This window comes from Oryctolagus cuniculus, chromosome 5 (genome assembly GCF_051225735.1).
Source record: "Oryctolagus cuniculus isolate XC-2025 breed Fujian yellow rabbit chromosome 5, ASM5122573v1, whole genome shotgun sequence".
Classification (NCBI taxonomy): domain Eukaryota; kingdom Metazoa; phylum Chordata; class Mammalia; order Lagomorpha; family Leporidae; genus Oryctolagus; species Oryctolagus cuniculus.
The window spans coordinates 119,315,680-119,343,041 of NC_142871.1; the positions used below are offsets into that span (position 1 = coordinate 119,315,680).

The 27,362-nt window shown below is 41.7% G+C and overlaps 1 protein-coding gene across 2 annotated transcripts in view; it reads right to left on the bottom strand.

Annotated features, from left to right (window-relative positions):
* The window catches only part of TFAP2D (transcription factor AP-2 delta), a 74,737-nt gene extending 51,508 nt beyond the window's left edge, over positions 1-23,229 (bottom strand). The window contains exons 1-5 of one of the 2 annotated variants that reach the window (XM_089333199.1): positions 22,961-23,229; positions 21,430-21,927; positions 17,864-17,924; positions 6,541-6,706; positions 6,247-6,365 (exon numbers count right to left, since the gene is read on the bottom strand). In XM_089333199.1, the coding sequence (XP_089189325.1) occupies positions 6,247-6,365; positions 6,541-6,706; positions 17,864-17,924; positions 21,430-21,927; positions 22,961-22,999 (883 nt within the window). In that variant the 5' untranslated portion in view covers positions 23,000-23,229. Of the gene's footprint in view, positions 1-6,246; positions 6,366-6,540; positions 6,707-17,863; positions 17,925-21,429; positions 22,486-22,960 lie in introns of those variants that run through there. The other variant, XM_008263039.5, reaches the window with a different exon arrangement.
* Between the last annotated feature and the right edge of the window lie 4,133 nt (positions 23,230-27,362).

The window sequence follows — 27,362 nt, forward strand, 5'->3', positions numbered from 1 at the left end:
TCTCTCTCTCTCTGTCACTCTGTCTTTCAAATAAATAAATTTAAAAAAAGATACCTGCCTCCCACTTTAGGGAGCCTGGGCTCAATGCCTGGCTCTGGCTCCCAACTCCATTTGCTGTGAATGCAGACCCTGGGAGGGAGAGATGCTAGCTCAAGTAGTTGGGTTCCTGCCACGCATATGGGAGATCTGGATTGAGTTCCTGGGTGTTGCGAGCATTTGGGGAGTGGATCAGCAGATGGCAGCTCTTTGGTGTGTGGCAGGATGGTATTGCTTTCTTTTTCTGCTTCTTAGTTAAAAATTACATACATGTACACACACACACACACAAGAGAGAGAGAGAGAAACTTGACCTTTCATTACAGTGATCTGCAACCCAAAATATTTATGGTTGAGGACTCCAACTGTACTTTCAGAACCGAAGACATTGCCTGACAGTGTTACATGAGCTTTTGCAAATGCAGCAAAACAATCCCAAGAAAGCTTCTCATTCAGGTGAACACAGCATCCTTTTAGTAACACTGCAATATCAGGCAGTTTAGAAATTACAGCTGAGGAGAGTGTGATGGGCAGAAAGAACTACATCAAAAACTCCTTTTATTTGTTCTTGCAGCCATCAACTCTGCAAAGGTTGTTCTGGAGTCAAATACAGAGTAGGTAGCTACAGAAGTTGTCAATTCATAACTAATAGTCATGTAGCAAGGATATTATGAGTAAACAATAATATTGGCCAAATTCTTAGAATGTTTTCTAGGGGTAGAATTATTTCTGCTGTTACAGAGTCTAGGATTGTCTCAATGTCTCTTCAGAAGGATCAGAACATTAGACTACCTAACTTTTTTAAAATTTTATTTAATGAACATAAATTTCCAAAGTACAGCTTATGGATTACAATAGCTTCCCCACCCCCATAACTTCCCTCCCACCCACAACACTCCCCTCTCCGACTCCCTCTCCCCTTCCATTCACATCAAGATTAATTTTCAGTTATCTTTATATACAGAAGATCAATTTAGCATATATTAAGTAAAGATTTCAACAGTTTGCACCCACACAGAAACACAAAGTGTAAAATACTATTTGAGTACTAGTTATAGCATTAATTAAACACCTAAGAGTAATTGTGTATTAATTACAGAGTTCAACCAATAGTTTTAAGTAGAACGTAAAAAATACTAAAAGGGTAAAGTATTAAGTTCTTTTTTTTCTTTTTTTTGTTTGTTATATAGTTTTTTTATTTAATAAATATGAATTTACAAAGTGCAACTTTTGTATTGTTGTGGCTCCCCCACAACCTCCCTCCCTCCCGTGGCCCTCCCCTCTCCCACTCCCTCTCCCATCCTGCCCTTCATCGAGTTTCATTTTCAATTACCTTCATATACTGAAGATCAACTTAGTATATACTAAGCAAGGATTTCAACAGACTGTACTCACACAACCGCACAAGGTATAGGGTATTGTTCGACTAGTAGTGTTGTTTTTAAGTTTCATAGTAAAACACATAAGGAAAGAGATCCTACGTGGGGAGCATGTACCCAGTGACTCCCGTTGTTGATTTAACAATTGGCACTCTTATTTATGACGTCAGCAATCACCCGAGACTCTTGCTATGAGCTGTCTAGGCTATGGAAGCCCCTTGAGTTCACCGACTCTGAACTTGTTTATAGACTACCTAACTTTCAGTCCCTGTGTAATACCTAGACTGACAACTCTCTGATATCATAGATACTGGAATGGACAAAAGAGAAATTAGAGCAATGTGACTAACAAAAAGAAATGGAAAAGAAATAGGATTACAATAAAGTGGAATACAAAATGTTGTGCCTAATCTCTGGTTATATGTTTAAAACTCCTTAGATGAAGACACACAAGTAAAAAGGGAATAAAAGCCAATATTGCATTCATGGAACTCTGGATTGAAATATTTCCATCTCATACCAGGTTAAATACATCTATGTTTTGTGGCCTCCCCTGAAAATTGTCACTCTAAATATCTGCCTTTACTAAAATGTCCACTTTTCAACTACTCCATCAGGTTAAGAATTAGTCAGTCTTTTGTTCTTCATCCCATTAGTTACTAAGTGGAGTGATAATTTGTAATAGAGATACTGTAAATTATTGTAATATACTACAATTTGCATTAAATGTGTTATAAATGCCTAAAACTAATGATTTTAATCCTTGGATTTGGGAATAATGCTAGGAAAAATAATTAGTAGAGTGGCTGTATTTCAAAGGAGTACAGAAAAAATGTTTTTTTAAAAATGGTTAGAAAAGAAATGGTAAGAATTACAAGATAAGCATAAAAATCTGGAAATATGATGAAACCTGTTATGTCAGTGACAGGGATCATTTTAGAAAAAAAATTGCTCATTTACTAATTTGAATTTCCATTGGAGGGCATTTTACTGTTCATTGATTGGATCTTTAAAAAAAACTCAACTGGACATTTCCTTTCTTCTGTTCAAGTACTATAGCAAAATGTAGAAGGAATGACTGAACCCCAGGAATGTTTTAGATCATTAACATATTTGAGAATTTCTAAAAAGGTGCTGATTCTTCCCAAAATATTTGATTGAACAGGTAAATATTACCCAAAGATGTGGTTAATTAATGGGCTAGCAAACACCAAATGGTAAGTATGGTGAAGTTGGTACAACATAAAACTGTAGAAGAAACAAACTTCAGACAGACTGGTTCAAAAATAGTCAAGGTCACAAAAGTGTTAAGGGGATGCTTCAATTATTTCAATCACTCAGGAGCCTGATAATTTAGAGTTGGGTCACTATTATTTGTAGCCATCAGCATCTCCAGGACTTCAAGGACCAGCAGCCTAGCATAGAGCATGGCCTCTGGCTGGCTGGCAAGGAGTCATCAGGTACCAACTCAACTGAAATAACTAAAATGAATAATACAGTCGTACTTGGGTATCTTCAAGAGTGTGGTTCCAGGACCTTTGTGGACACCAAAATCTTTAGATATTCAAGTCCTATATAAGAAAATGAACAAAACCCAAAGTATGTGGTCTAATACACTTTAGATCACCTGCAGAAAACTTAGAATACTTAATGCAATGTAAATAGTTGTTGTAGTACACCATCCAGGCAATAATAAAAAAATGAAATAGTCTGTGCATATTCAGTGCAGACATAATTATCTTTTCTGAATATTTTTGTTCCATGGTTGGTTGAATTTTCAGATGTGGAACCAATGGGAACAATGGGTTGATTGTATTTAGGACTGTCTTCAACAATGAGTCTGTTCTTCTTTTCAGTTCTTGGTTATAATCAAGCTTCTGTCAACTTAAATAGAATATTCTTATTTATCAAATATTAGGTTCTTCTCATGTCCTAAGATAATTCATAGTTTTTTAAACTTTGGGTCATGACTCATGACTCAACAGTAAGTTATGGAAAAATTTAGTGGATTTACAATGGACATTTTAAAAGAACTTAAAAATATGAAATAAAATAAAAATATCATAGAACATAATCTAAAGTAATGAAATTTTAAAAATTGTGTGGATATATATGTATGTGATTCAGGGTTTGAGGGCCATAATATTTGTTGAGGGATGTAAAAGATCTCTTTATCCCTAAACCTCTTCCACACTTCAAGCAAAGTAAGAGATTTAATTCCTATACCCAACTAAAGTAAGATATGTCCTGGAAGAATAAAATCTTAAGTTTCATTACCCAAAGCTGAGAGTTACATGAAAACAGGAGCCAGTCATATAGAACACAAAGTAGGTTCTTACGTGATAGGAGAGGTGATCTGAAAGAGTAGATGGCAAGACCTCAGAGATAATTCTAGGATTTGACATATTTGGCCTGTATATTACTACAGATTGATGATCGCACATAGGATATCCCAGTATTCTTGACTATCATAAAAATCATTAAGAGGAATTGTGAACATATTATTTTATCTCTCTTTGATTTCTATTACTCAATACTTTCACAGGCACTATGGAGAAAGACCTTCTCGGGGTTTTATAATTTCAAACCAGTAATAAATTTCATATAGTCAATCCATCTTGGGTGGTAAAAAGGATTCCAAGAAACATTTAAGCAAATGATCCTTGCATATCATTACATAGCATATTCACTTAGGCAGTTTGAAAGTAACATAGCCACCTGAGCCACACACCCAGACTGAGTTTCAATTGTTTGGTGTGGGCTCAAGTACTTTTTAATAAACCTTCTCAGTCTATTTCACTGGGGAGTTGGGTTTGAGACCCTCTCATGTCCTACCATTCACATTATTCTTGGATTATCTCTATTACATCCTGAACAAATATTTTGTTCTAATTTTAGACAACTATAGTTTAAAATTTTTACTAAAAATGAGCAGAAATCTATCTTCCTTTAGAGTCAACCCACTAGACAGTTTGTAAATTTTGCCTTTCCCCCAATTTCCCCATCCCATGTAGTCAGATGGATAATAGGTCAACTTCTTCTACTATACATCAGCCTTCAGTGTTAGCACATATAGGCAATCACAGAACAGAACCTAGTGTATAATAATAGTGATGTCTACCAAATATCTGTTATGAATAATAATGTTATCATGGTGAGTATTATCATTGCTGCTATTAAGGAACACAAGGTAACAACAGAAAATACATCAAAGTAATTTTACAAAGACAAATGTCAAGAACACACTAATTTGCAATGTTGTACAGTAAATACTACATATTAATAATCTAGAAAAAAAGGCAAGATATTTGGTTTTTTGGTTTCACTCACTTACCACTTCCTATATTGCCATAAACACAGCTGATGCAAGCAAATTGTCATCAGTGCATTTTAGTGATGCTTAATAAAAAGATGCCTTTTTTATATTTAAAGCAATAGCATTCTGGATGATAGAACTTTCCTTTGACATTGAAACACTTGTCCAAAAATGAAAAAAATAAATCTCCAGTACTCTTTCCTTAAAAAATTGAATGGAAGTGTGTGGTTTAGGTATTACTAAAGAAACAAAAGGAAAAATGTGTTACCAAAAAATCACTTCTGAGAGTATATTTTTACCTTTTCTCTGTTGCAGATTAACCTTAATCTTTCTGTGACTCAATTTATCCACTAATAAAGCCACAGAACTTCACTATGCCTTAAGAGATGCCTACCAGGATTAATACAAAGCACTCTCAGGCTCAGTATCATGCCTACACTTTTGTGAACTTTTCTTTAAAAAAAAAGATTTTATTTATTTCAAAGATAGGGTTACAGAGAGGTGGGGGGAGGGCTGGCAATATGGCGCAGCAGGTTAATGCCCTGGCCTGAAGCACCAGCATCCCATATGGGTGCCGGTTTGAGACCTGGCTGCTCCACTTCCCATCCAACGCTCTGCTATGGCCTGGGAAAGCAGTAGAGGATGGCCCAAGTCCTTGGGCCCCTGCACCCACATGGGAAGAAGCTCCTGGCTCTTGGCTTCAGATTGGCACAGCTCCAGCTGTTGCAGCCAATTGGGGAGTGAACCATCAATGGAAGACCTCTCTCCCTCTTTGCCTCTTCTTTCTCTGTGTAACTCTGACTTTCAAATAAATAAATAAATCTGAGAGAGAGAGAGAGGTGTCTTCCACTGGCTGGTTCACTCTCCAAATGGCTGCAATGGCTGGAGCTGAGTCAATCTGAAGCCAGAAGCCAGGTGCTTCTTCCAGGTCTCCCACATGGGTGCAGGGGTCCAAGAACGTGGGCCATCCTCCACTGCTTTCCCAGGCACATTAGCAGGAAGCGGGATCAGAAGTGGAGCAGTGGGGACTCAAACCGGCACTCATAAGGGATACTAATGATGCTGCAGGCTGGGACTTTAACCCTCTGTGCCACAGCACCGTTCCTGTGAACTTTTCATAAATGAATATTTATCCTGTAAGCCACGTTGAATTTAATTATAAATTAAGCTAAATTTATCCACATTCAGCTATAACAATAACAGAAATGAAAGCATCACAACCAGTTTATTGTTGCTATTATTTAGGGACTACTTAGGAAAGTACTTAAATCTTCCATTGTCTTCTTTCATTTAACTGTTAAGATTAGTAAATCAAATTATATTTTACAAATCATCCAAGTTTTATATTAAGCCTAATTTAATCATATTTGTCAGGATTAATTAGGGAATTTACCTGTAAATGTTAACCATCTTGTTCAACAGTACAGATACAAATAAACAGCATAATCCAACAAACCTGAGTTTCAAAGAATTTCCCACATTGCATCATTACTTTACAGAAGTGAGTAATCATACCTTCAACTAAGGAAGTAAGGAGGGTAACATTGGCTGCTTTCCGTCTTCCTGCTGGCAAGTTTAAGCCAAGCCTATCCAGTTTCTCTCTCAGGCAGCGGCCTCCATTCTTGGATTTAGCTCTGTCCAAAATAAACAAAAGCTAGGTTTTGAAAATTCATACTCTTAAGAAAATTATGAGAAGATTTGATCACATGGAGACTACAAAGGCAAATAGAAGACATGAGGACGGAGGTTGAGGGTATGCTATCAGTACACTTTGCAGACACACAGTGATGGAAAACAGCTTCACCTTACCTTCTCAGAATGCCTCCCAGGAGTGAAGCATTGAGGCACTCAGGTGGTGAGAGGCGCCTTTTGACCTCAGCAATGGTCACCTTGTATTTGGAAGTAGAACTGAGAAGGGACAAACGGCCAGGAACAGAGCAAAACAAGTCTGTGGGGTTGACCACACAAGTGCCACCTTGGGAGGAAAGAGTATACAATATGTTACTGAACATGAGAAGGTAATTATATGAGAAGCAGTTAATATCAAGGGATGAGTCAGGATTTGAGCAGTAGCAACTATTTTGCTTATACTTTATCTTTAGCTCCTCTGAAAATATCTTTTTAAATACCTTTTTAAAAAATACTACTCTTTCCAATATTAAACAAAGATGTATTTTAGGGTAAAATTTCTCTAAAATGTAATTTTAGCAATAACTGGTATTTTATGCAATGTAGGCTGCCTCACCAGTGGTAATTTTGACATCATCCATATTAAGAAATTCAACAACTAGGTCAGCATTGTGGCACAGCAAATTAAGCTATCACTTATGATGCTGGTATCCCAATGATTCAAATACCAGATGCTCCATTTCTGATCCAGGGCTCTGCTAATGCACCTGTGAAAGCAGCAGACAATGGTCCAAATGCTTAGGTCCCTGCAAACCAGGTGGGAGACCTACATGGAGTTCCTGGTTCCTGGCTTTGGCTTAGCCCCTTGCAACCATTTGGGAAACGAACTAGTAGAGTGAATTCTCTCTCTCTCTCTCTCTCTCTCTCTCTCTCTCTCTGTGTGTGTGTGTGTGTGTGTATCTCCCTCTCTCTCTGTGACTTTGCCTTTCAAATAAATAAAATAAAAAGAAACTCTGCCAGCGCCGTGGCTCACTAGGCTAATCCTCTGCCTTGCGGCGCCAGCACACCGGGTTCTAGTCCGGTTGGGGCTCCGGATTCTGTCCTGGTTGCCCCTCTTCCAGGCCAGCTCTCTGCTGTGGCCAGGGAGTGCAGTGGAGGATGGCCAGCCCAAGTACTTGGGCCCTGCACCCCATGGGAGACCAGGAGAAGTACCTGGCTCCTGCCTTGTGATCAGCGTGGTGCACCGGCCACAGCACGCCAGCCGTGGCGGCCACTGGAGGGTGAACCAATGGCAAAAGGAAGACCTTTCTCTCTGTCTCTCTCTCTCACTATCCACTCTGCCTGTAAAAAAAAAAAAAAAAAAAAAAAAAGAAAGAAAAAGAAACTCTATAACTAATTAAAAACCCAAACTCCAATGGTTAACTCCACAGGAAGCATTTATCCAGACACACACACATACACACACACACTATAGATGGAAACTTTTTTATGAATGACTTGTCTTTTCCAAAACATTTGAGAACTGCTAATTCCTGTCTCTCGTCCATCTATGAACTAAAAGCCATCAAAGTCACTCAATTCCCAGGTACCATTAAAAATCATTTGTTCACTGCCCCAAATTTCCAACTCATACGGGTGATAATGGGTCAGATCCCCCTACCATCTGTCAGCCTTCACCATGAGCACACAAGGGAAGAGGGAAGATTCAGCACAAGACCTAAAACATTCTAACAGTTATTAAATGTGAGTTTCCAATCATATTATTGTTATTACTATTGCTATTATTCCTATTGGGGAACAAAACAAAGATATCTGTTAACAACAAAATTACCAAAGAAATTTTGTTTTGTTTGAGTTCCTGGAATAGAAACTTTCTGTCTCCAAGGTCCAGAGAGCCCTTTGGACTTCAGTCTATCTCCTCCAGGAACAACAAAGGACATTCTCTAACCTCAGGCACTGAAGTAGATGTAAGGACCCAAAAGTGATCATAACAAGAGTTTCCTACTGCCCAATTTCTCCCCCATGGCAAAGATCCTGAAGTGATATCTACCCTGCTACAATGGAGATTAAATGACCCTGGGGTCCAAGACTGCCTTCTCAGGCATTGAACAAACTGAGGGAAGAGCTTTTAATGTTCAGTGGAAAGTTCAAATTCAAAGTTTGCTTTTCCAAGCATGCATTTGATTTCTTCAGTTATGGGCAATATTAAGATCTATCTCCAGAAAAGAGTCAATTTCTATGAGGAAAAAAGAAAGAACAAGAGTAGGATGGGGAAGAAAAAATCCAAAATACTTTTCCTCAAAGTGTGGTCTTCAAGGGGTAGCATTTGCATCTTCTAGGACCTTGTTAGTAGTTTGGAATCTCCGGCCCACCCCCAGATTTTCTGAGTCAGAATCTGCATTTTAACAAGAACCCCTGGTGGTTAATGTACCCATTCATTAAAATTTGAGAAGCACTGGATTAGGACTTACTTTTGCCTCCCAGGTAATGCTTACTTTCCTTCACTAAGCACCATTGATGGATTACTATGTTGATGTAATCTCTGGTTCCCTAGGTGCAGTAGCTAATAAACCAGAGGGAGGGGCTGGCATTGTGGCTCAGTGGGTTAGATGCTGCCTGTATTCCATATCAGAATGTTGGTTTAAGTCCCCACTGCTCTGCTTCCCATCCAGCATTCCTGCTAACGCACCTGGAGAAGTAGTGTAAGATGGCCCAAGGACTTGAGCCCCTGACTCATGTAGAAGACCAAGATAGACCTCCAGGCTCCTGGTTTTAACCTGGACCAGCCTCAGATTTGCAGCCATTTAAGGTACTCCCAACCAGAAAATGGAAAATATCTTTCTTTCTCTATGTGTCTCTTCCTATCTGTCTCTGTTTCTTTCTGTCACACTGCTTTTCAAATAAAAAAAAAAAACCTTTTTACAAAAAAAAAGAACATAAAAGGATTTTTTAAATGGCCAAGTGATCTCAGAACTTGGGGAGATCATATGATTACCTGGCCATGGTCTTACAATGTATTTACCAGTTTACCCTTTACTCACTAGAATTCTTTCAGGTTTTGTCCTATGGGCAAGCTTCCTCTGAAAAGTGCAAGAGATTTTACATTCTCCCTTGACATTGTGAGGCTGAAAATCACTCTGAATGCACCCTCCATCTCCCAATACCACTAAACAGGAGAGAGGATGGTAGGAATGTCAGAGCAACCAGCCCTCTCCAGGCTGCAAATCAGATCCAGCACAACTAGTCAAATTCCTCATGCCAGTGCCTGGAAACTTGACCTCAATTTTAAATCTGAGCAGTCATAGTCTCAACTGTCAAACTGAAAAGTCATTTTCTTGTAGTCAAATTTGTAGGCAACACAGTGGGAAACTGTGTAAACATCTGCTTTATGAGTTGAAAACTCATTCTTTCCCCTAGTTCTCATTTCTAAAGAGAATTTGAAACAAACAAAAATAACAGCATCAAAAAAATTTTCCCAGGGATGGGTGTTGTGGTACAGTGGGTTAAGCAGCTACTTGGAACTCCTTCATCCCATGTTGAAGTGCTGGTTGGAGTCTCAAGCTCTGCTATTTCCAATGCAGCTTCCTACTAATACAACCTTGGAGGCAGCAGATCATGGCTCAAGCACCTGTGTCCCTGCCACCCATGAAGGCGACCCAGATGGAGTACCTGAAACCTGGCTTTGGCCTAGCCCAGTACCAGCTCTTGCGGCCATTTGGACAGTGAACCAGTGATAGACTCTTTCTTTCTGATTCTCCCCCTCTCTCTGACACTCTCCCTTTCAAAAATGAAGGAAGGAAGGAAGGAATCCTTTTAAAGAAATATTCTCCATATTCCTGAGTCTTGGGCTACCTTCCCACTTTCATTAATGCTTTACTTTGCACATATAGGTTAAAAATGCATTAAAAAAGTAAACTCTTACATGACTTCTCACAAGTTAAGATGAACAGGAAATCAAGCTATACATCAGTGCATCTAGGTTTTAAAGTCATGTTGTGAGAATCATGACCCTAGTTACTTTAGGATTTACAGCAGTCTGAAGCAAAATTATTAAGCAACAACAAAAAAATCAATGTCACATGTCTCTTTCTTGAAAATAGTCTTATAGTAATTAAGAATCATAGGCAAATTTGTCCTTCCACAAACACTTCTCTCTTGCACATTAATCAGTATGCAATTAAGGACATACAATAGGTCATTCAATTGGTCTGAAGTTTATCATGAGTGATAGAAGATGGAGTTTCAAGATAAGTATCTGTGAGTATTATTTTTCTGACTACTAAGGGAGATGAGATGAACATGACTTTACACCTTTCATATTGTTACTACTCTTTAGTGGGTTAGAAATCTAACAAAGGGAGCTGCAGAAGATTGCCACTTTGTAAGAGAAGGACTTAAATCAGGCTCTCTCCTCCACTGAAAGAAAGGTCCCCTTTTGGCAAAACAAACCAGCTGCCTCCAGAAAAAACAGTGTGCTACTGAACCATCTACTGACTCTAGACTCTGAGTTTTCTCTCCTGCATCCAGGTTGGGCTTCTGGCTTATGCTCAGATAGGCATTTATTAGGTAAGTTACACAGGCTGCATATTAAGAGTATGCTTTATGCACACACAAATTGCCTGAAGGATTTATTTTGTATTCAGGATTAGCCATCAACTCTAGAGTCTTTTATTTTTTATGTCACAGCATCTTTAAAGGGAATTTCTGTTGCTTTGATACTTGGCATTGCTGCAGCCTTGGGGAACTCTCTCATTCTGGCTAAAGATTTGGCAACTTGTAGAGTTTACAGCAACATGGGGAACCTGATATCTTTTTTCTCAGTGGTTTATTTTTAGAGATGTAAAAAAAAAAAGTAATAGGTCAATGTAACCAGAGTTTTGCACTTGGAATACAGGTACAGAAGGGATGAGCATTTTCTAGGGGGATCCAGATAATGAATGGCAATGATGCAGTCTCAAAGAAGGAAAGCAATAAAACAGTGTACCACACCAAGCCATTTACAGTGGATATCTTAAGTATTACTAGTTGAAATTCCTCATGGTGACTGTATTGTAGGTCAGCTTTTGTTGACACTATGGCATATTCACTGTACTGATCCAGCACCCCAGTCAGGGATATCTTTGTGCCACAACTGGGTGCTCATGCAGAATCTCTCCAGAGTTCATGTCTTTTCCATGCATAATACACAGAAGCAATGGTTCCACTCAGGTGGAAATTTGGAGATAGGGCTTCCTATTTCCAGGGATGCTACAGACTGATGTGTATTATGGTAACAGCAGAAAAAACTATACTCAAGAATTATCTCAAGGTCACTTGTCTAGGATGTAGCTTTTGTAAAAGTTATAGCCTTGCCACAGCCATAGGAAGAAGTCAAAGATTTAGCGTGAGTGTGACAAAATTACATACAAAATACATAATGTGTGGAGCAAGCATTTGGCCTAGGAGTTCAAACACATTTAAGATGCCTGAATTCCATCTTAGAATGCCAGGAATCTGACTCCAGCTTCCTGTTAATGCAGACCCTTGGAAGCAGTGGTGATGGCTCAAGTAAATTGGGTTCCTGTCACCCACTTGGGAGACAGACTGAGTCCCCAGCTTTCAGCCCTGCAGGTTATGGGCATTTGGGAAGTAAACCAACGGATGGGAGTGCTCTGTCTCTCTCAAGTAAAAGTAATATACAGAGTAGATCTCCCATACCAGCTACCATACCTTGCTAAATCACGTTCAGCATGAAGAAGCATGGGCTGGGACTGTGTTCTTTTCCGAATTGCTGGGGAGTCTAGGCCAGGATAAGAAGGCACAATATGGGGTAGTGGAAGAGTACTAGGCACAAGTAAGAACTTGGCCAACTAGGCACTCCTGAGACCTGGGGAAAGTAACTGTCTATCTGAAAAATGAGGATGATCACATCTGTTCCACGTATCAGCCCATTTTGTGAAGAGGTGCAACAGGAAATGGAATCACACATGTTCAGTAACCTGAGTAAAGTTCGCCCAACACCGCCGTTAAGTTGAGTAACTACACCTCGCAGGGTACTTGCGAGCTGTGGCGCAGGACCAGCAGCTGACTCACATCTGCCCTGCAATTGCATCGGAGAGCCCAGTGCCGGCGCCCGGGTTCATCCCAGGCAATAAGGGCAGGGGAAGCAGCGACCGCAATCTGCAGTTCCCCAGGCCCCCCTAAGGCTGCCTCTGAGCTACAAGCCGGGAATCGGCACCTCCTCTGACTCTAGACACGCCAGACTGTGGCAAGAGGCCCAGCTCGCTCTCCAGGTGCTATCAGTCCTTCCTGGCGGGTTTCGGCGCGCAGGGCCGGTGCGCGCAGCCTCTCCAAAGCCGCAGCGCCTCCCCATTCGTCGCCGCGTCGGTGTTGACATAATTAGACCAAATCTTGGGAGCAAAATCAATGTTCTGTTCGCCTTACAGCCAAACAGATGTTTACAATTCAAATGAAAGAAATACAAACGGCAGGGATTTTTTTTTCTCCCCTTCTTCATCTCCAGTGATCGCTTGCTTTTTCATGACACATTAAAAATGTGTAAGCGATTACAGGAGTTTCCTGTCCCTGTTTGTTCTGCCGTTGCCTTTCTGCGAGGTACGCGTGGGAGCTGCGTATATAGGATCCTTGTCGGCTGCTTCGCCTGTAGCCTCTCGTCCTCCTCCATCCTCTTCACTGTAACCCCCACCCCCACCGGCTGCAGATAGTAATTGAAATCAACCAGCAAAGGGGTGGGGGCTTAATTGCAATCAACCAGGCCCTTGATGATGTGTCAGCAGCGAACTGTGCTATTTGGAAAGAGGCTAGACCATTTCAGGTGTAACTGGATTACTGGGGCTGAAGGAGCTCCTCCCGGTGCAGATTCTAGACAGAACAAAAGAAAGGGAGATCTGCAGGGGATACTGGCTAGTGTAATGTAGTGGTGGGTGTGTAATGATGTGTTGGGGGAATCTATCCCCATTCCCCAGTACAGATGGCTTCAGACTTGGGTGATTTTCAAAGCAGTAAAGAAATTAGAGAGAATGGGGAAGAACATCACCCCCATCCTATACTTCCAACAAACCTTGTCCCGTAATACCTTGGTACCTGAATGTTAGGCTTCATAGAAGGAAGATTCAATCTCAAATCTGCCGCGTCTGCATTTAGGTGTCCAGGGGGCAGTCCAGCCTCCAGGTGTATCGCTGCCTTTATTTGCACCCACAAGAGATTAACTGCATAGAGTGGTTTTGGCGAATTCGGGTTAGTCAGCTCCAGGGGCGCTGACAAAGGAAGAACATGCTTCCCTCCCCCTCCTTCGAGGAACTGCTGAAGGAGCCAATAGCTATCTCTAACCCGCATTCCACAGCTTAAAGACCATCGGAAGACGGAAGAAGCACAGGAAAGCGCAATCTCTTGCCTAGGCGGCCTGCAGGCCGCCATGAGGGTGGCGAAAGGGAAGAGGCGGTCAGGTTCATACATCCTGTTATTGGCAGATTTGGAGTTTGAAGCTCGAGCTCCATTTCAAAAAAGCATTAAAAAAATTAAATCAGATCTGACAATGTTTGTAACGCCGCATAAATGCCTCTGCCTTGGCATGCCAGTCACCTCTAAGTGATCTGACAAACTCAGGCTCTCTTAAAACGTGCAGAGTTCAGATCATATTAATTCCCCAAAAATGTTTTGATTCAAAGTAGTTTGTATTTTGTGTAGCCACGGGCAATGGAGAAAGCGCTCCTGCCTGCCAGTGGCCGGGTCCGCTCCCTCTCCGCGTGGCCCAGAGGCTATGGCGGTATTTAAGCTTCTGAAATTAGCCTGGGGCTGCGAGGCAGAATGATCACAAAGCGAAACAAGGGCGCTTCCCCTCTTCACTTTTTTTTTTTCATTTTCCTTCCCCACCCCACCCCCCCTTTTTTTTTTAGTTTGCCATCCTGATTTCACAAAAGAGACCGGGGCCAAAATGTCACTTTTCACTAACATATGGAAAGATGGGGTCTTCTCATCTCACCTCCATCCCTCCATCCTCTTATGAAGGCCACAGCCCCATACTCAATCGAACTCCTACCTAAGATTCCAATCTGGATCCATTCATTATTAACTTCATCATCATCATCATCATCATCATTGTCATCAACATTGTTCACTTATTTTTAAATACACAGAATGGAAATAAAAGGAACCTGAGCCTGACAAAGGCAAGGGGGTCATAATGGAGCCTCAGAAGGTGCGCCAGAAAAAGGGAAGTGGGTTTTCCTTTATTTCTTTTTTTAATGATTAAAAACACAGATGACTCCTGTAAATAGAAGCCTCATTTCTTGAAGAGATGCCTTTTGAAACACAGTATCTGAATATTCAACGAAGGAAAAGCTCCACTCTGTACGTACAACATTAATATGATCTCTGCAGAATTTGCTACTCAGAAATATTAACATATCAAAGCCAATGCCCGAGGCGAAAGAAGCTATCGATACTCGAGCAGAGGGTAAAGTAAAGATTATTGGTTCTGATGGTTGGAGTGGTGGAGCTGCGGGCAAAATCGCGCACACCATTAACCGAGAGTGAGCGCACGGGGAGCTGCGCCTCTGAGTCGGTGGCAAATATTTTATCTAGGTGGTAATTACCTCGCTGCTGCCTTCTCTTCTATGCTTTCTTTGGCTACCGGGCCTTCATTACAGGCAAAACCAATGTAATTGCCACTTAACAAAGTGACTCAGGGAAAAGCTATTTTGTTCTTTACAAGCAGAAATGGCCAAATTTGAAGAATAACTGATACACCAACCCCTCCACACCACTGAAAACCAGGACAGCTTCTCCCTGAATTGGAAGGTGGGGGAAGGCAAGAGAAGAGAGCTGTTGTTTTCAGCTCAGGGACTGAAGGGAGCTGCATCTCAGATGTTCCATTTTGACAAAAGGGTGCAGGGACATGTATTTTTCTTCAAGAATGTTTGGGAGTCTTTGGGAATGAAACTACTTTTTCCTTCCAATTGCAAATTCTGGAAATCATTAGAAAATGGTGAAAAGGTGTGCTTTGCAGGAAATCATGTTTCAAGTGAAAAGTCATCTATAAGGCATGGGTTGGGGGGGGGTACCACAGTCTCATGCAAGCTGTTACACAGTGTTAGATGATGATGGGTTCTACAACGGGTGGCAGTAGAGCAGAGCATCTAAGTTAATATCCTCGTGATTTCTGATGAACAGAGATACCTGAGTTATTGCTATTAGGAGTCTTGCATATAACCCTGACAATAGTGATGCACCACTCTTGGTGGTTCTTCAAAAACAGGGAGTAAAGAGAGAAAGAACTGGGCCAGCTCTAGCAAAATATGTACCCCACTGGACCCAGCCCCCATTAAGGCAACACTTCCTTGCTATCCTTTTGTAAGTTGTCACAAACATTGGTTGTTTCAGAGTAAACAAACACATGGATATACAATTTCCTCTCCAGAGCTCAAATAGGTTAATCAGCCTTTCTCTGAGACAGGTAGAAATACAATAAAATTTGCAGCTAAATTCTAAATTTAGCTTTGAAAGGCTTAATCAACAATACAGACCTAAGTCCCAAGTTACATCTCCTTTCTCTTTAGAGCAATGCTGTAGATCAATAGTCAGTTTAAAATACTAGATTCAGAGGCACTGAATTAAACAAGAACAACAAAACATGACCTAAGCAAGGCAATTTCTGGAGCTCAGAAAAGGTAAGACCTCAGCACACATCTTATAAAAACCTCAAAGTTTTAGTTTTTATTGGGGAGATGGTAAAATGTGAGGGGTGTTCCCTAAATTTCTGTTCCGAAATTAAACTGAGTCCACGGCTGCTTCTTCCACAGCTCCTGCCCTCAGCCTCAAATAATTCCCACCTTCTGTCAGTCATCATATGATCGTATGCAATCTTCAATTATATGAGAAGGTTGTCTTATAATAGGAAGCGCAGAATTGATCGCAAATACCGCAGTAGAGCGCGGGAGCCCCGGTCTGGGAGGAGCCGGCTCCGGTCCCTAATTAGTGGAGCTGTCCTTCAGCACCACCGACATCTCCGTGCGCCCCGAGTGCTCGTCTTTAGCTTTACCGGCCCCAACAGACCCCTTAGACACCTTAGCTATCCCTCTTTCCACTGTATATCTTAACCGCCAACAGTATGTATTCTTTATTTCAGTCTTCACCAATCTTGGACCTATTTCATGTCATTTTAATATAGCTGAGCACTGGCCTAGTTGGCAAGAGTGATATCGCTCATTTTAAAAAACCTTTGTGGAGCAACACCATTAATTAAAAAAATAGCTCCCAAATCTCTGTAGGGTAAAAGAGCATTGCCTAGCACTTTAAAATATAATAAAAACTTCAAGCATCTATGAAGAACACAGCCAAGTTCCAAAAGGAAAGCACCCTTTGTTTTCTTTCCTCCTAATTTAAATGGACTTTCACACTGGAAATCAGGTTGGGAGACATGCAGTTTTAACAGGAAAGAATCTCCTGCTTTCTACTAGTACATTCCTCTCCAGAAAAACAAACATTTAAAGAAACTTTGAAAGTGAAGTAGATGGGACTAAAAGACATTTATTTGGTATCATCAGAAGTAACTCAATTTTTAGTGGTTTGGTTACCAGAGACAACTGCGCCCCTGGAGCAGGAATTAGCCTTGGTGAATAGGCCACATCTTATTAATTCGTATGAAGTTGGGATAACAGCTGGTCCCTCTTGCCTTGTCTGCTCCTCGGGTTGCTCAGCTTGCTAGGAAAACAAACTTCAGAGGCTCTGGGTACAGCCAGCAAAATCTGCACTGCCTTGAGGCCCTGAAAATGTCATAGTTCAAAACCTTTTGTCAAAATGGAACATCTGAGATGCAGCCCCCTTCAGTGCCTGAGCTGAAAGCAACAGCTCTCTTCTCTTGCCTTCCCCCACCTTCCAATTCCATGGGTAACTCTGGATTCAGATGTTTTCCTCAACAGATGGGAACAAGAAAGCTTTATCCGGTACAGTTAACACCACCTCCTCCTCCCACCTTCTCTTAAAGAAAGAAATGTTCTGGACACTTAGAAAAATAAGGGTAGTTATAATATTGGTGTTTCATTAGGCACTCATAGGGCCTCAGTGATCTAGCCTTTCACAGAATCACTCAAAGCCTCAAGCTAACACCATCACCTCAAACACCCAGGCTGTGGCTGGCACATTTAGGACTAAAAGGGACCAGAAATTCTGCTCCAGGATGTGGTATTGATAATGGGGGGAAGGGGTGTGAAAGTTTTTTTTTCTTTCTTTCTTTTCTCTTTTGCCTCTAACTTTGATTCTGTCACTGCTCTGTGAGGAGCAGCAAATATCTCATATCACAAGTCTTTCAGGCACAGCCTGGGTTCAAGCTTCAGTGAAAGCAAAGAGGCTTTTTAATGTGGGTATATCATGTGGGACTAAAATAATTCATGAAAAGTATTTATTTCCTTAATCATCACACAGGGAATCTGATATTTAAAACCACAAGTAGATATTAAAAAACAAAGTAACAGATAAGAGAAGAATGTTTCCTATGGCTACTTACCTCTACGTATCACTCCACCTTGGCCATTGAGAACAAGCCCACATTGGGCTTCCACAGAGCCCTTAAGAAAACAAAAGGAAAGAAAATAACTCAGATAAATACTGATAGGTATGACCACGTGTGTGAAGTCTTTCAGACTGACTCATCTCTAACCCTATCTCAGTAGACATTTAAAAACAACCATTGAGTTGAAACAAACTTGCCAGAAAACATAATTTCAACAAAAAACATTGTGAGGAAAACCACAATCTAAAAGTGTATAAATTCCAAGGTATGTATTTTACATCTCCATACATTATTACACTTCAAAGTGCTTGAGAGCCTTTCATCTTGGCATAAGAGAACAAGAAGCCCTTTGAGTGCCCATCAAGGCACACACCGTATATACAGGCAGTGTATTCCCAGCACTTTCTGAGTGGAGCAGATTATACCTAAAGTGTCAAGTATGAGATTGTGGGTTTCATGGAGATTGGGAGGAGCTATTTCATATTATGCAGGATTCAAGATATCTTATGGAGATTCTTAATACCCAACTGTAGGAACATGCTATAATGCTACCCAAATTGTATCTTATGGAAGAAATATCTTCAGGTTCACTTACTATAGATCTGGAGACTCCTAATGGATTGAGGAGTCATTTAAGTTGGAAAGGTAGGAAGGGTTTGCTGATTTTTGATTAACAAAAATAAAAATTTCTCTCTGTGTCTGTCGTTTTTCTCTTGAATCGAAATGTGTTAAAGGCTCATTTTCCTTTACAAACAAACGAGGTATTGGACATGAAAGAGGCCTTGAAGGGTGTTAACCTACCCAACAGCCCGTGAAGAGTTAAGTAAATGCGGAGAGAGTCGGTGCATAATAAAAACCCACTTTACAAAACAACCTTTACAGCCCTGGCTCCCTTTTGCCTCCCCATTTTCACCATATTGAGGCAGGCCTGTAAGACCTCCCTTTTCAACCTACTCACAAGCTCTTTCTTATTTTAAATGTTCTGCCTTAAAGTGATTATCAAATCAATATGAAAAAAAAAACTTGGAGTCTGAGCATAAATTAAAGCGGTGATGGGAAAAGGTGTGACAGTTTCCTTTGTTGGCCATAGCAAATCTTTTTAGGGGACTCAAAGATGGAACTGAAGCCACAAGACTGTTTGCATCTGTTAGGCAGACTTAGACCGCCCTCCAAACCATTGGACTTTCACTTAAAATTCTGTGCAGGGAAAAGTATATTTACATTTGTTGCATTTGAAATGAGGCATATGCTGATGAATGTTTTAAAAAGGAAGAAATAAAAGGAGAGAGACGGGTTTCTCCCACACACCCCCTCCTCATTTCTCTTTTTAAAAGTAGCTATGACTCTTTTTCATTCTGTCTACTAGGTCCAGGAAGAGTGGAAGAAAATAACTTGACAGATGTACAAACTTGTTCATAGCATTCATATATATATATGTGTGTGTGTGTGCATATATATACATATATGTATACACATACATACATATGTAATGACATACAGAGATGTATATAAGTATCTATGTAATTATATGTAGATATGTCATGCACCATACTCTATTTCCTCTAGTATCTTGGTATGCTTCCTTCAGTGTGAGAAATATTATCTCAGTATAAGTAATAAATGTTAAAAGGAGATTAAATATATAAACAGGAGGTAGACCAAATAAAAATTTTCAAAATATCTGAAATGTAGATGATAAATGTCCTTGAAGCTCTCCAAGCAGGGAACCACTTTCGAATCCACTCTCTAGCGCATGGTTAAGATGTTTATTTTCTTAGAAGAAATGAATCTTCTTCTCTTCACTTAACAAACTTTTCTCCCTCATAAGTAAAACATGTTGTTTGGTCGGATGACATTGCATAAATGACCAGTTGAATGGCACTAAGTCGAAAATTGGATAAACTACGGTGTCCTTTTGCACAGGATTCGCTCTTTGTTTAGTGCTTGCAAATGTTCTAATCCCCTCTTTTGAAAAATGCCCGGCTTTGTGCCTAGCACAGAAAAAAAATTTGTACAGATACAAAAAAATCAGCAGCAGACGCGGCTATTAAAAGGAGTAAATAGGTTTTAGTTGAACTAAGCATTGAATGGCAGATTTTTTCCCCCTTGAGACATAAGGAGATCCTTGTGAAAAATGTAAAATGTCCTGAGCGTATAAAATTATTTTGTGAATATAAATGTAGAAAGTCAAGGTTTATGGAGCCAGATCTTTTTTCTTGTGCACCAATCTTGCGACTATGGGTCTTTGTTGGAACTGTAAGGGCTTTCACTTTAATTTTAAAATAATCTCTTACTCAGAGATAAATGAAGTAAAAAGATTTTCTGTGCGCAACAAGGGATCTCTTACGTCTCCAACTTGTGCCTTTGCGTTATCTCCCTATTTGCAGTGGAGAGTGTGGAAAAGGTGGCAAGCTTTGTGCAGACTGAAAAGTGAGGACAGTAAGATACAGCAGCACTATCAGGTGAAAGAAGCTACGTGTTTGGGTCGTCTGGATTGTTTGTGCCAGACATTTGTGGGATTTTTTTTTGTTTGAAATGAACCCTTGATAATATAATTTCATAACTATAAGTTCTATTGTTGACATTCAATATGTGCCAAATGTGTTAAGAAAGTAGGAGAGAGCTCATCTAATGGAGTGATGGTCTTCACAATGTCTAAATGCTTTCCTCCTTTTTTCCTTCCCTCCCTCCCCCTTCATTCACTTCTTCCTCTCTTCCTCCTTTCCTTCCTTCTTTTTCAGCTTTTTCTTTCACTTTTCTCTCTCTTCTTATTTCCCCATTTCTGTCCTTTAACGGACTTGCATCTTACATAAAACAAAATGTCCTGAAGAGGAAAAGCAAAGTTTTAGTCATCCAAATTGGCAACGGGTTTGGGCACAGGCATCAGGTAGAGGGAATTGTACTCAACCTTAAATCCTGGTGAAATGCGTTGTGCGGATTCTTTCATTTGGGTTAATTTTGAGGCTTTTATTTGTGATTTCTTACTCTTACACAGAAATCTAGCATATTTGATGAAACTTTTGCTCAAAGTACCAACAATTTCTGGAGAACAAGCTAGTTCCCCATTTATAGTAACATGCCTTCAAGCTCAGTCTGGGAAGGACACCTGGAAGGTATGTGTAGACCCAGCGAGGTGAAGAGCCTATGGGAATGATTGGACATCAATTTATCCGATTTTACTCCAAGTTCAGTTGATTCCACCCCAGCCTCCTTGATCTCCCTCACCCACCGCCTCAAATTCAGAAATGTGGATTCACAAAAGACATCCAGGGAAGATTGGCCCAAGATGGGGATGTCCAGCTACCTCGACTCCTGCGCGTCCAGGTGTATTGCTTGAATCCAATAAAAGGGCCAGAGTGGGCGCACTCCTTCTCTAATTGTTTTAATAACTTTCCATAAGTGTGTGTGTGTGTATGTGTGTGTGTGTGTGTGTGTGTGTGTGAGAGAGAGAGAGAGAGAGAGAGAGAGCGAGAGCGAGCTTACATCGAGAGCGTTAATGGAGCGGGAGGGGGAGGAACACGAGGGGAGGGCGCAGACAATTTCGCTGCATGCTTATTTACCTGCAAGTCGTCTGCTCCCGCGGCGGCCAGCCCCAGGCTGGGCCCTGGCAGGAGTCTTTGATCTGGGTGCATTCCATACTGAGAGCCATGGCTCATGAGGGACAGGTCGTGGCGGCGGTAGGCATCGAGGCAGCCCAGCTCCCGCCTCTGCTCGTCCAGGCAGGAGGACTTGAGCGCCCGCGCATTGTGCAGGTTAATAAAGTCGGTGGGCTCCCCGTGGTGGATCTGCTGGTAGTACTGTTGCGAGTGGTGAAGCGAGTTCAGAGAGTAGGCGTCGGGTGTGACGGCCGGGTGGCTGTGCTGAAACTCGTAATGGAAGGACTGGTGGTGGAGCGGGGTGTACTGGTGGTTAGTGGAGAAGTAGGGGGACGCAAACTCTGTGCCGGTGGTGGAGTAAGTTAAAGGAGAGGAAGAGGAATAGGCGACAGTGGAATTGGCTACGGACTCCAGACAGCCAAGCTGCATCAAACGGTAGCTGTTTGATCCGTCGTGACGTATCTGGAAGGAAGAGGGGGAAAAGGGAGAGCAGAAAAACTTGAGGTTTGTCATTTTGCAACCGACGCACCTCTCTCTCAGAACTGGGAGAGCGAGAGCGCAGGGCTCCGGCCGCGCCGCAGCCGGGGCTCAGAGCCTTTCCAGAAGACAGCCTTTGCTAACAGCGAACCGGGGGTGGGCGGCCTCGTCTTCACAGTCGAGAGAGAGGAAAAAAAAATCCCCCACCCTATATAGGTGCGGGTGACACCACACACGCACACACACGCGCGCACACACACACACACACACGCGCGCGCACACACACAGAGACACCCGCAGCCCCTGCCCAACTTGTGCGGGGAGCTGGGCGTTGGGAGCCAGGTTCGCAACCGACTCCGGGGCGGCGGGGAACTCGAGAGTCCGCAGGAAGGGACGCGCGTCCGCGCCTGGCCGCCGCCGCTGCGGATCCCAGCGCCGACTTGCAGCGCCCGACCATGGCAGAGGGGTTCGGCCCGGGCTGCTCAAAGTCGCCGCCCGTATATTAAAACAAAAACACCAAAATAAAAAATCTAGTCTGTTCAAACCGTTCAACTTGCTCACTTCCTTAGCCATTTGGGGGAGAGACTCCGACCCCCCTTCTCCGCTTCTTCCCTTTCCTGGAATAAACTCATTCCCCACCCCCCTGTCCACCTACCGCCCCCCAGCAGTCCTTTTTCCCTTTCCGAAAAGCTTCTTTCCATCTCTATCTCTTTCGCCTCACAGCCCCCACCCCTTTATTATTAGGATTATGTTTTCTTCCTCATTATGGCAAATGTTTCTTAACGTGGCACAGAGCGTTGCCCTTCCTGGCGACAGATGTCATAACGAACTTTCTCCCCTTTCCTTCCTTAACTTCCCCCGAAAGCCAGATTATAATTAAACGTAACGGTCCAATATAGATTAGAGACAGGGGAAGCTGCCACCGCCGCCACCACCGCCGCCGCTGCCACACACACACACACACACACACATACACGCGCGCGCGCTCCAAAAAAAAAAAAAAAAAAAGTAATAATACCTCGGCATCGTGGACTAGTCCCGGAAAGGTAGTTGACATGTTGGGTTTCTCCAAAAGCTTACGATGCAATTTCCCCCTCCGAAAAAAGAATCGGGAAAAAAATCCAAACTTCTTGTATTTTCCAATTTTTTTTAAGGGAAAAAAATGTTCTATAGATAGAGATCTAAATTGTAATGGTTTTGCCCGGATCAGATAGCTCCTTGCCTCGTACCCACTTAAAAACCTGTAGGAACAAAATTTTCCCTCTGCACAAAAGCAGCTCCCTGGAACAGATTTTGTACTTGCTGAGTATTTCTTTGGCTGATGTCGTAGGTCCCTTGGTAATATAGAAGTTTTGAAAATTAAGCATCAGCACTGAGAACTGGGAGGACAATAGGCAGAAGAGATTTATCCCAGGAGACAAGGAATAAATATTGTATCTTCGCCTAATAAGGAATTGGAGGTTCTTTCAACATTTTTATCCATTTTTTCCAACCTTTATCATGCTTTTCTATACCGACTGAGGTGGGACTCATCTCTGTAGAAAGCATTTGCACATATTTTATTGTGAAGGTATAGATCCAGCCCCAATGTTGTATATTAGAGAGAGAAATATATATTAATTAAAGCTTCCTTTTACAAGGGTTAAGTGTTCATTCTTATTGGTTGCACTCCCTAGATGCTGAACGCTGATTTTTCCAACAATCGCCTGAATCAATTTTGTCCAGATTGGGATGTCTGCCTTCTTCCAAGTGGAAACAATACTGTTCTTTCTGTATTTACATCAAATTTGGGTTTCCCCCCCCCTTTGGAAAGGCAACACAAGGCGATGGCTTACACTTTACATCAGTTTTTACAATAAATAACTGTGATGGACAGTCCCAAGTTTCCCTCATCAAGAGCTGCTGTAACTGGTCAAGTCTTTAAGAAAAATGCAAGAGAATAAAGATGTGTGTGACAAGATTCTGCATTTAGGCAAAATGTTGATTTTCACTCCCAACCCAACCCATTTTCCCTGTTTTGTGGTTTTCTTCTTCCTTTTTGGATACAGTGCTAGTTGTAAGAAAAGATAGAGGTGTAGACAATTTAGCAGTGGCACCAGGTATTTGAACACCATTACCCCCAAATAACCTTTAAGTGCTTGGAAGTCATATTTTACAAAGACAGGGAAGGAAGGAGCCAGCACACGTCTATCTCCATCTCTTTGGTAGATTTCTGACTTTCAAACAGTTTTTGAGCCTTACTTTGTTCAAAATTCATCTTCCCCTACCAAGTCATCTAGTGCCTGGAGGGGGTGGCGGTGGCTACAAGCCCGAAATACTGAGGCTTTGAAAAAGGATATCACCAACCCAGTGTCTACCTAATAAGAAAGAGCTAGCTGGCCCCACAGACTCATCTCAGAGATAGAAGGAAGGGCTAATTCATTCTTAATTGCCATTTCATTTGGTTAGCTTTTAAGTGCTTAAGCTGAGAAGGTGTCTTAATAATAAGCCGCGGGCAAACAGGCATGTGGCTTCTTATTTATTTATTTTTTTTAGGTCGAGGTTTGGGAGGGTTTATTAGGATCAGCTCATGCAGGCTAACTGGGGCTGTCACTCAGCGCTCTTTGCTTTATACAAATGGACAAAGGCACACGACAAGAATTGAAATGCATTGTCTGAAATGGAGATCCGAGATGCTTCGCCCCCGCACAGGGGTCAGAACACAACACTTGCTCCCTGTTTCAAGGTGTGCCAGCGCCCCCTTTCACTTCTTGAAATTCCTTATTTTGGTCTAATGAAGTCAGGACACTGAGATTTCAATGAAGATTAAAATGTGGAATATCCAACTTGATCTTTAAGTAAGAGGGGTAAGATGAGTGCCATCTTTGGCACTTGGGTGGCTGAATCCCAAAATGTGTGCAGTAGAGTCTTTGCCATATCTGAGCCAAGCCCCCATTATTTTCCCACTGAGGAAATAAATAATCCAATCATCTGTGGGAGTCAGGGCTTGCCCTCATGACCTTACCCCAGGAACCTCCACTATCGAGGAGGTACAAGTCTCCCCCAGAAGAATACATAGGGCCTGCCAGTTATCTTTGGAACTGCTAAATGCACTTTTCAGGGTGAATTATGTTGGCTCCCCAGTTCATCCAAGCTCACATGGAAAAGGTTGTCTTTTCTCAGAGAAGCTGCAACTTTCTCCCCTCTTCCCTACTGTCAGCTACATCTTCATTGAAGGTGAAGGGTTCTTCTTCTCCCAGCTTAGTTCCAGGCAGCAGATGCAATACTCTCTCCCCTGGGAACAACCAAGATGCTCAGGACAACAGCGTGACTGCTTGTTACTGCCTGCTACCCCAGCTCTTTTGACACATGTATTTGCCCCTATTCCACACAAGCACCACAAACAGCTCCAGCATTCAGAAGATGGAGCCTTATGATTTTTCTCCAAGATGAACTCTGACCTAGAGCCGAGCACCTCCCAGAAGGACCTCTACCTGTGTCTGATCGAATACTTTAGGACAACAAGGAGTAACTGGAATTGTACTTCCTGATTGTGTCCTCCATCACCACCCTATCTTCCTGAACAACTTGTTGGTATCCAGACAATGGGCTTCCAGGGTTGCATCCACTGTGCTTCTTGAACCTTCACAGACCAGGACAAAAGTAAGGATGTCGAGGAATGAGGAAAAATCCCTTTTATTTGTACTTACAGGAGATAAAGTAGGAAAGATGAAGTACTAACTTTTCTTTTAGTTTTGGAATCTACTTTTCCAGGGCCCTTGTCTCCTTTGGAAAGAAATTTCCCCTCCCCCATGTATCTGCTCCCAACACCAGCATCTGAACCATAGGAAAATTTCACTTGTCCAACTGCTCCCTCCTGCCTCAACCCAATTTAAAGAAAAGGAATGAAAAGAAAAAAGCTGTTTCTCCGTGAAAGAAAAGTTGGGGAAATCATCCGTGCCATATGCACATACTGGTCAGCACTCTCTTCCATCTGCTCTGGGGTTGCTCAGCTCGCCCCTTTTCTAAAGAAACTCCTAGAGGCAGGTGTGTGGTGTGTTTGGTGCTGTGTGTGATGAGCGCGGGATTTGTTTCTGTCAGACAGATCCCTTCCCCCTCTCATCCAATTAATAGTCTTGAGCAATTAATAAGTGCATGCTGCTTGACCCAAAGACTGGGCTTTTCAGCAAAGTTAATTCCTCTTTCTCTTTTTTACCTCTTTCCTGGAAAGCAATCGGCCTCACATTATCCAGCGGGTGGCGTAATTGAATTAACTGACCACAGCGCATTGCAGACACAGTGCCTATGGCCTGGAGCTGCTTGTTCCATCCTCAGCCAGAGACCAGGTCAGCACCTGCTCACTTAAAATAGTACACAAGAGCCTAGGGAAATCTGGACTTCCTGGGATCTTAGGAATTGGAGAGTCTTCCTTAGCACCCAGCGTTTTCATTCTTCCTTCCATTTCCATGCATCACACCGCAGGGGGTATTTTTCTACTATTGTGAATTTAGGATTCTGGAAAGAAGCCTTCATGCATGTCATTGTTGTCTTAGCATCAAGAGCTAGATCCGAGTTTTGGGGGGTTGCACATCCTTTGCTGGGTACAACACAAATCACTCCAATTTTCAACCAATCTCAACAACATTTTCACTGAAGGGATCTTCCACTCACTGTGTGATTGAGACTGGTGAATCATTACCAGTCAACACACGCCTATCCCTAGTTTTAATAAACATGATTTCTTTGGATGTTTAGTTATTTATTTTTGGCTACTTGTGGTTTCCTTTGTGATAGCACACTGATTTCATTTCATTTCTTCTCTTTTCTTTGCTTCTTTTTTCTTTTTTCTTCTTTCTTCCTTTTTTTTTCCTGAATAAACTTTCCCACAACCTTGTCTGTATAACACTAAGTGAGGTGGAGTAATGATTGCAATTGTTCAGGCGTTTTAAAGCAAATATTTTTCCTTAGATATATTTACACACTTGAATAAACTAGAATATCTCTCCCTCTTCCCTCTTTTCCTTCCTCCCTCTTTCCTTCACTTTTAGGCGAAAGTAGAGATGAGATTGAGTCTATTAAACTTAAGGCCTTAAGGAAGGATGTGTATACATTGTCTAAGAATGAAATTTAGTGTGTTCTGCTCCAGCGGGGCATGAAGTTCCATAATCCAGACATGAATTTGCACAATAGGAGATAATTTCCATGGTCACAAAGACCCTTGCTTTGAAAGGGCACTTGTACAGGAGCAGTGGAGCACCGAGGATCCAATGCAGTAGACTGTGTTCATTCCACAAAGCAAAACAAGTATTGCTCTGAGTATCAACACCTCCTCTTACTATTTCCTGTCTTTTTCCATTCAGTCCTCATTTGGGATGAATATAAAGACTGGTAATGAATCCCAAGCAGCCAAAAATCTCTATCCCTTCTAGGGCTATTCTTGT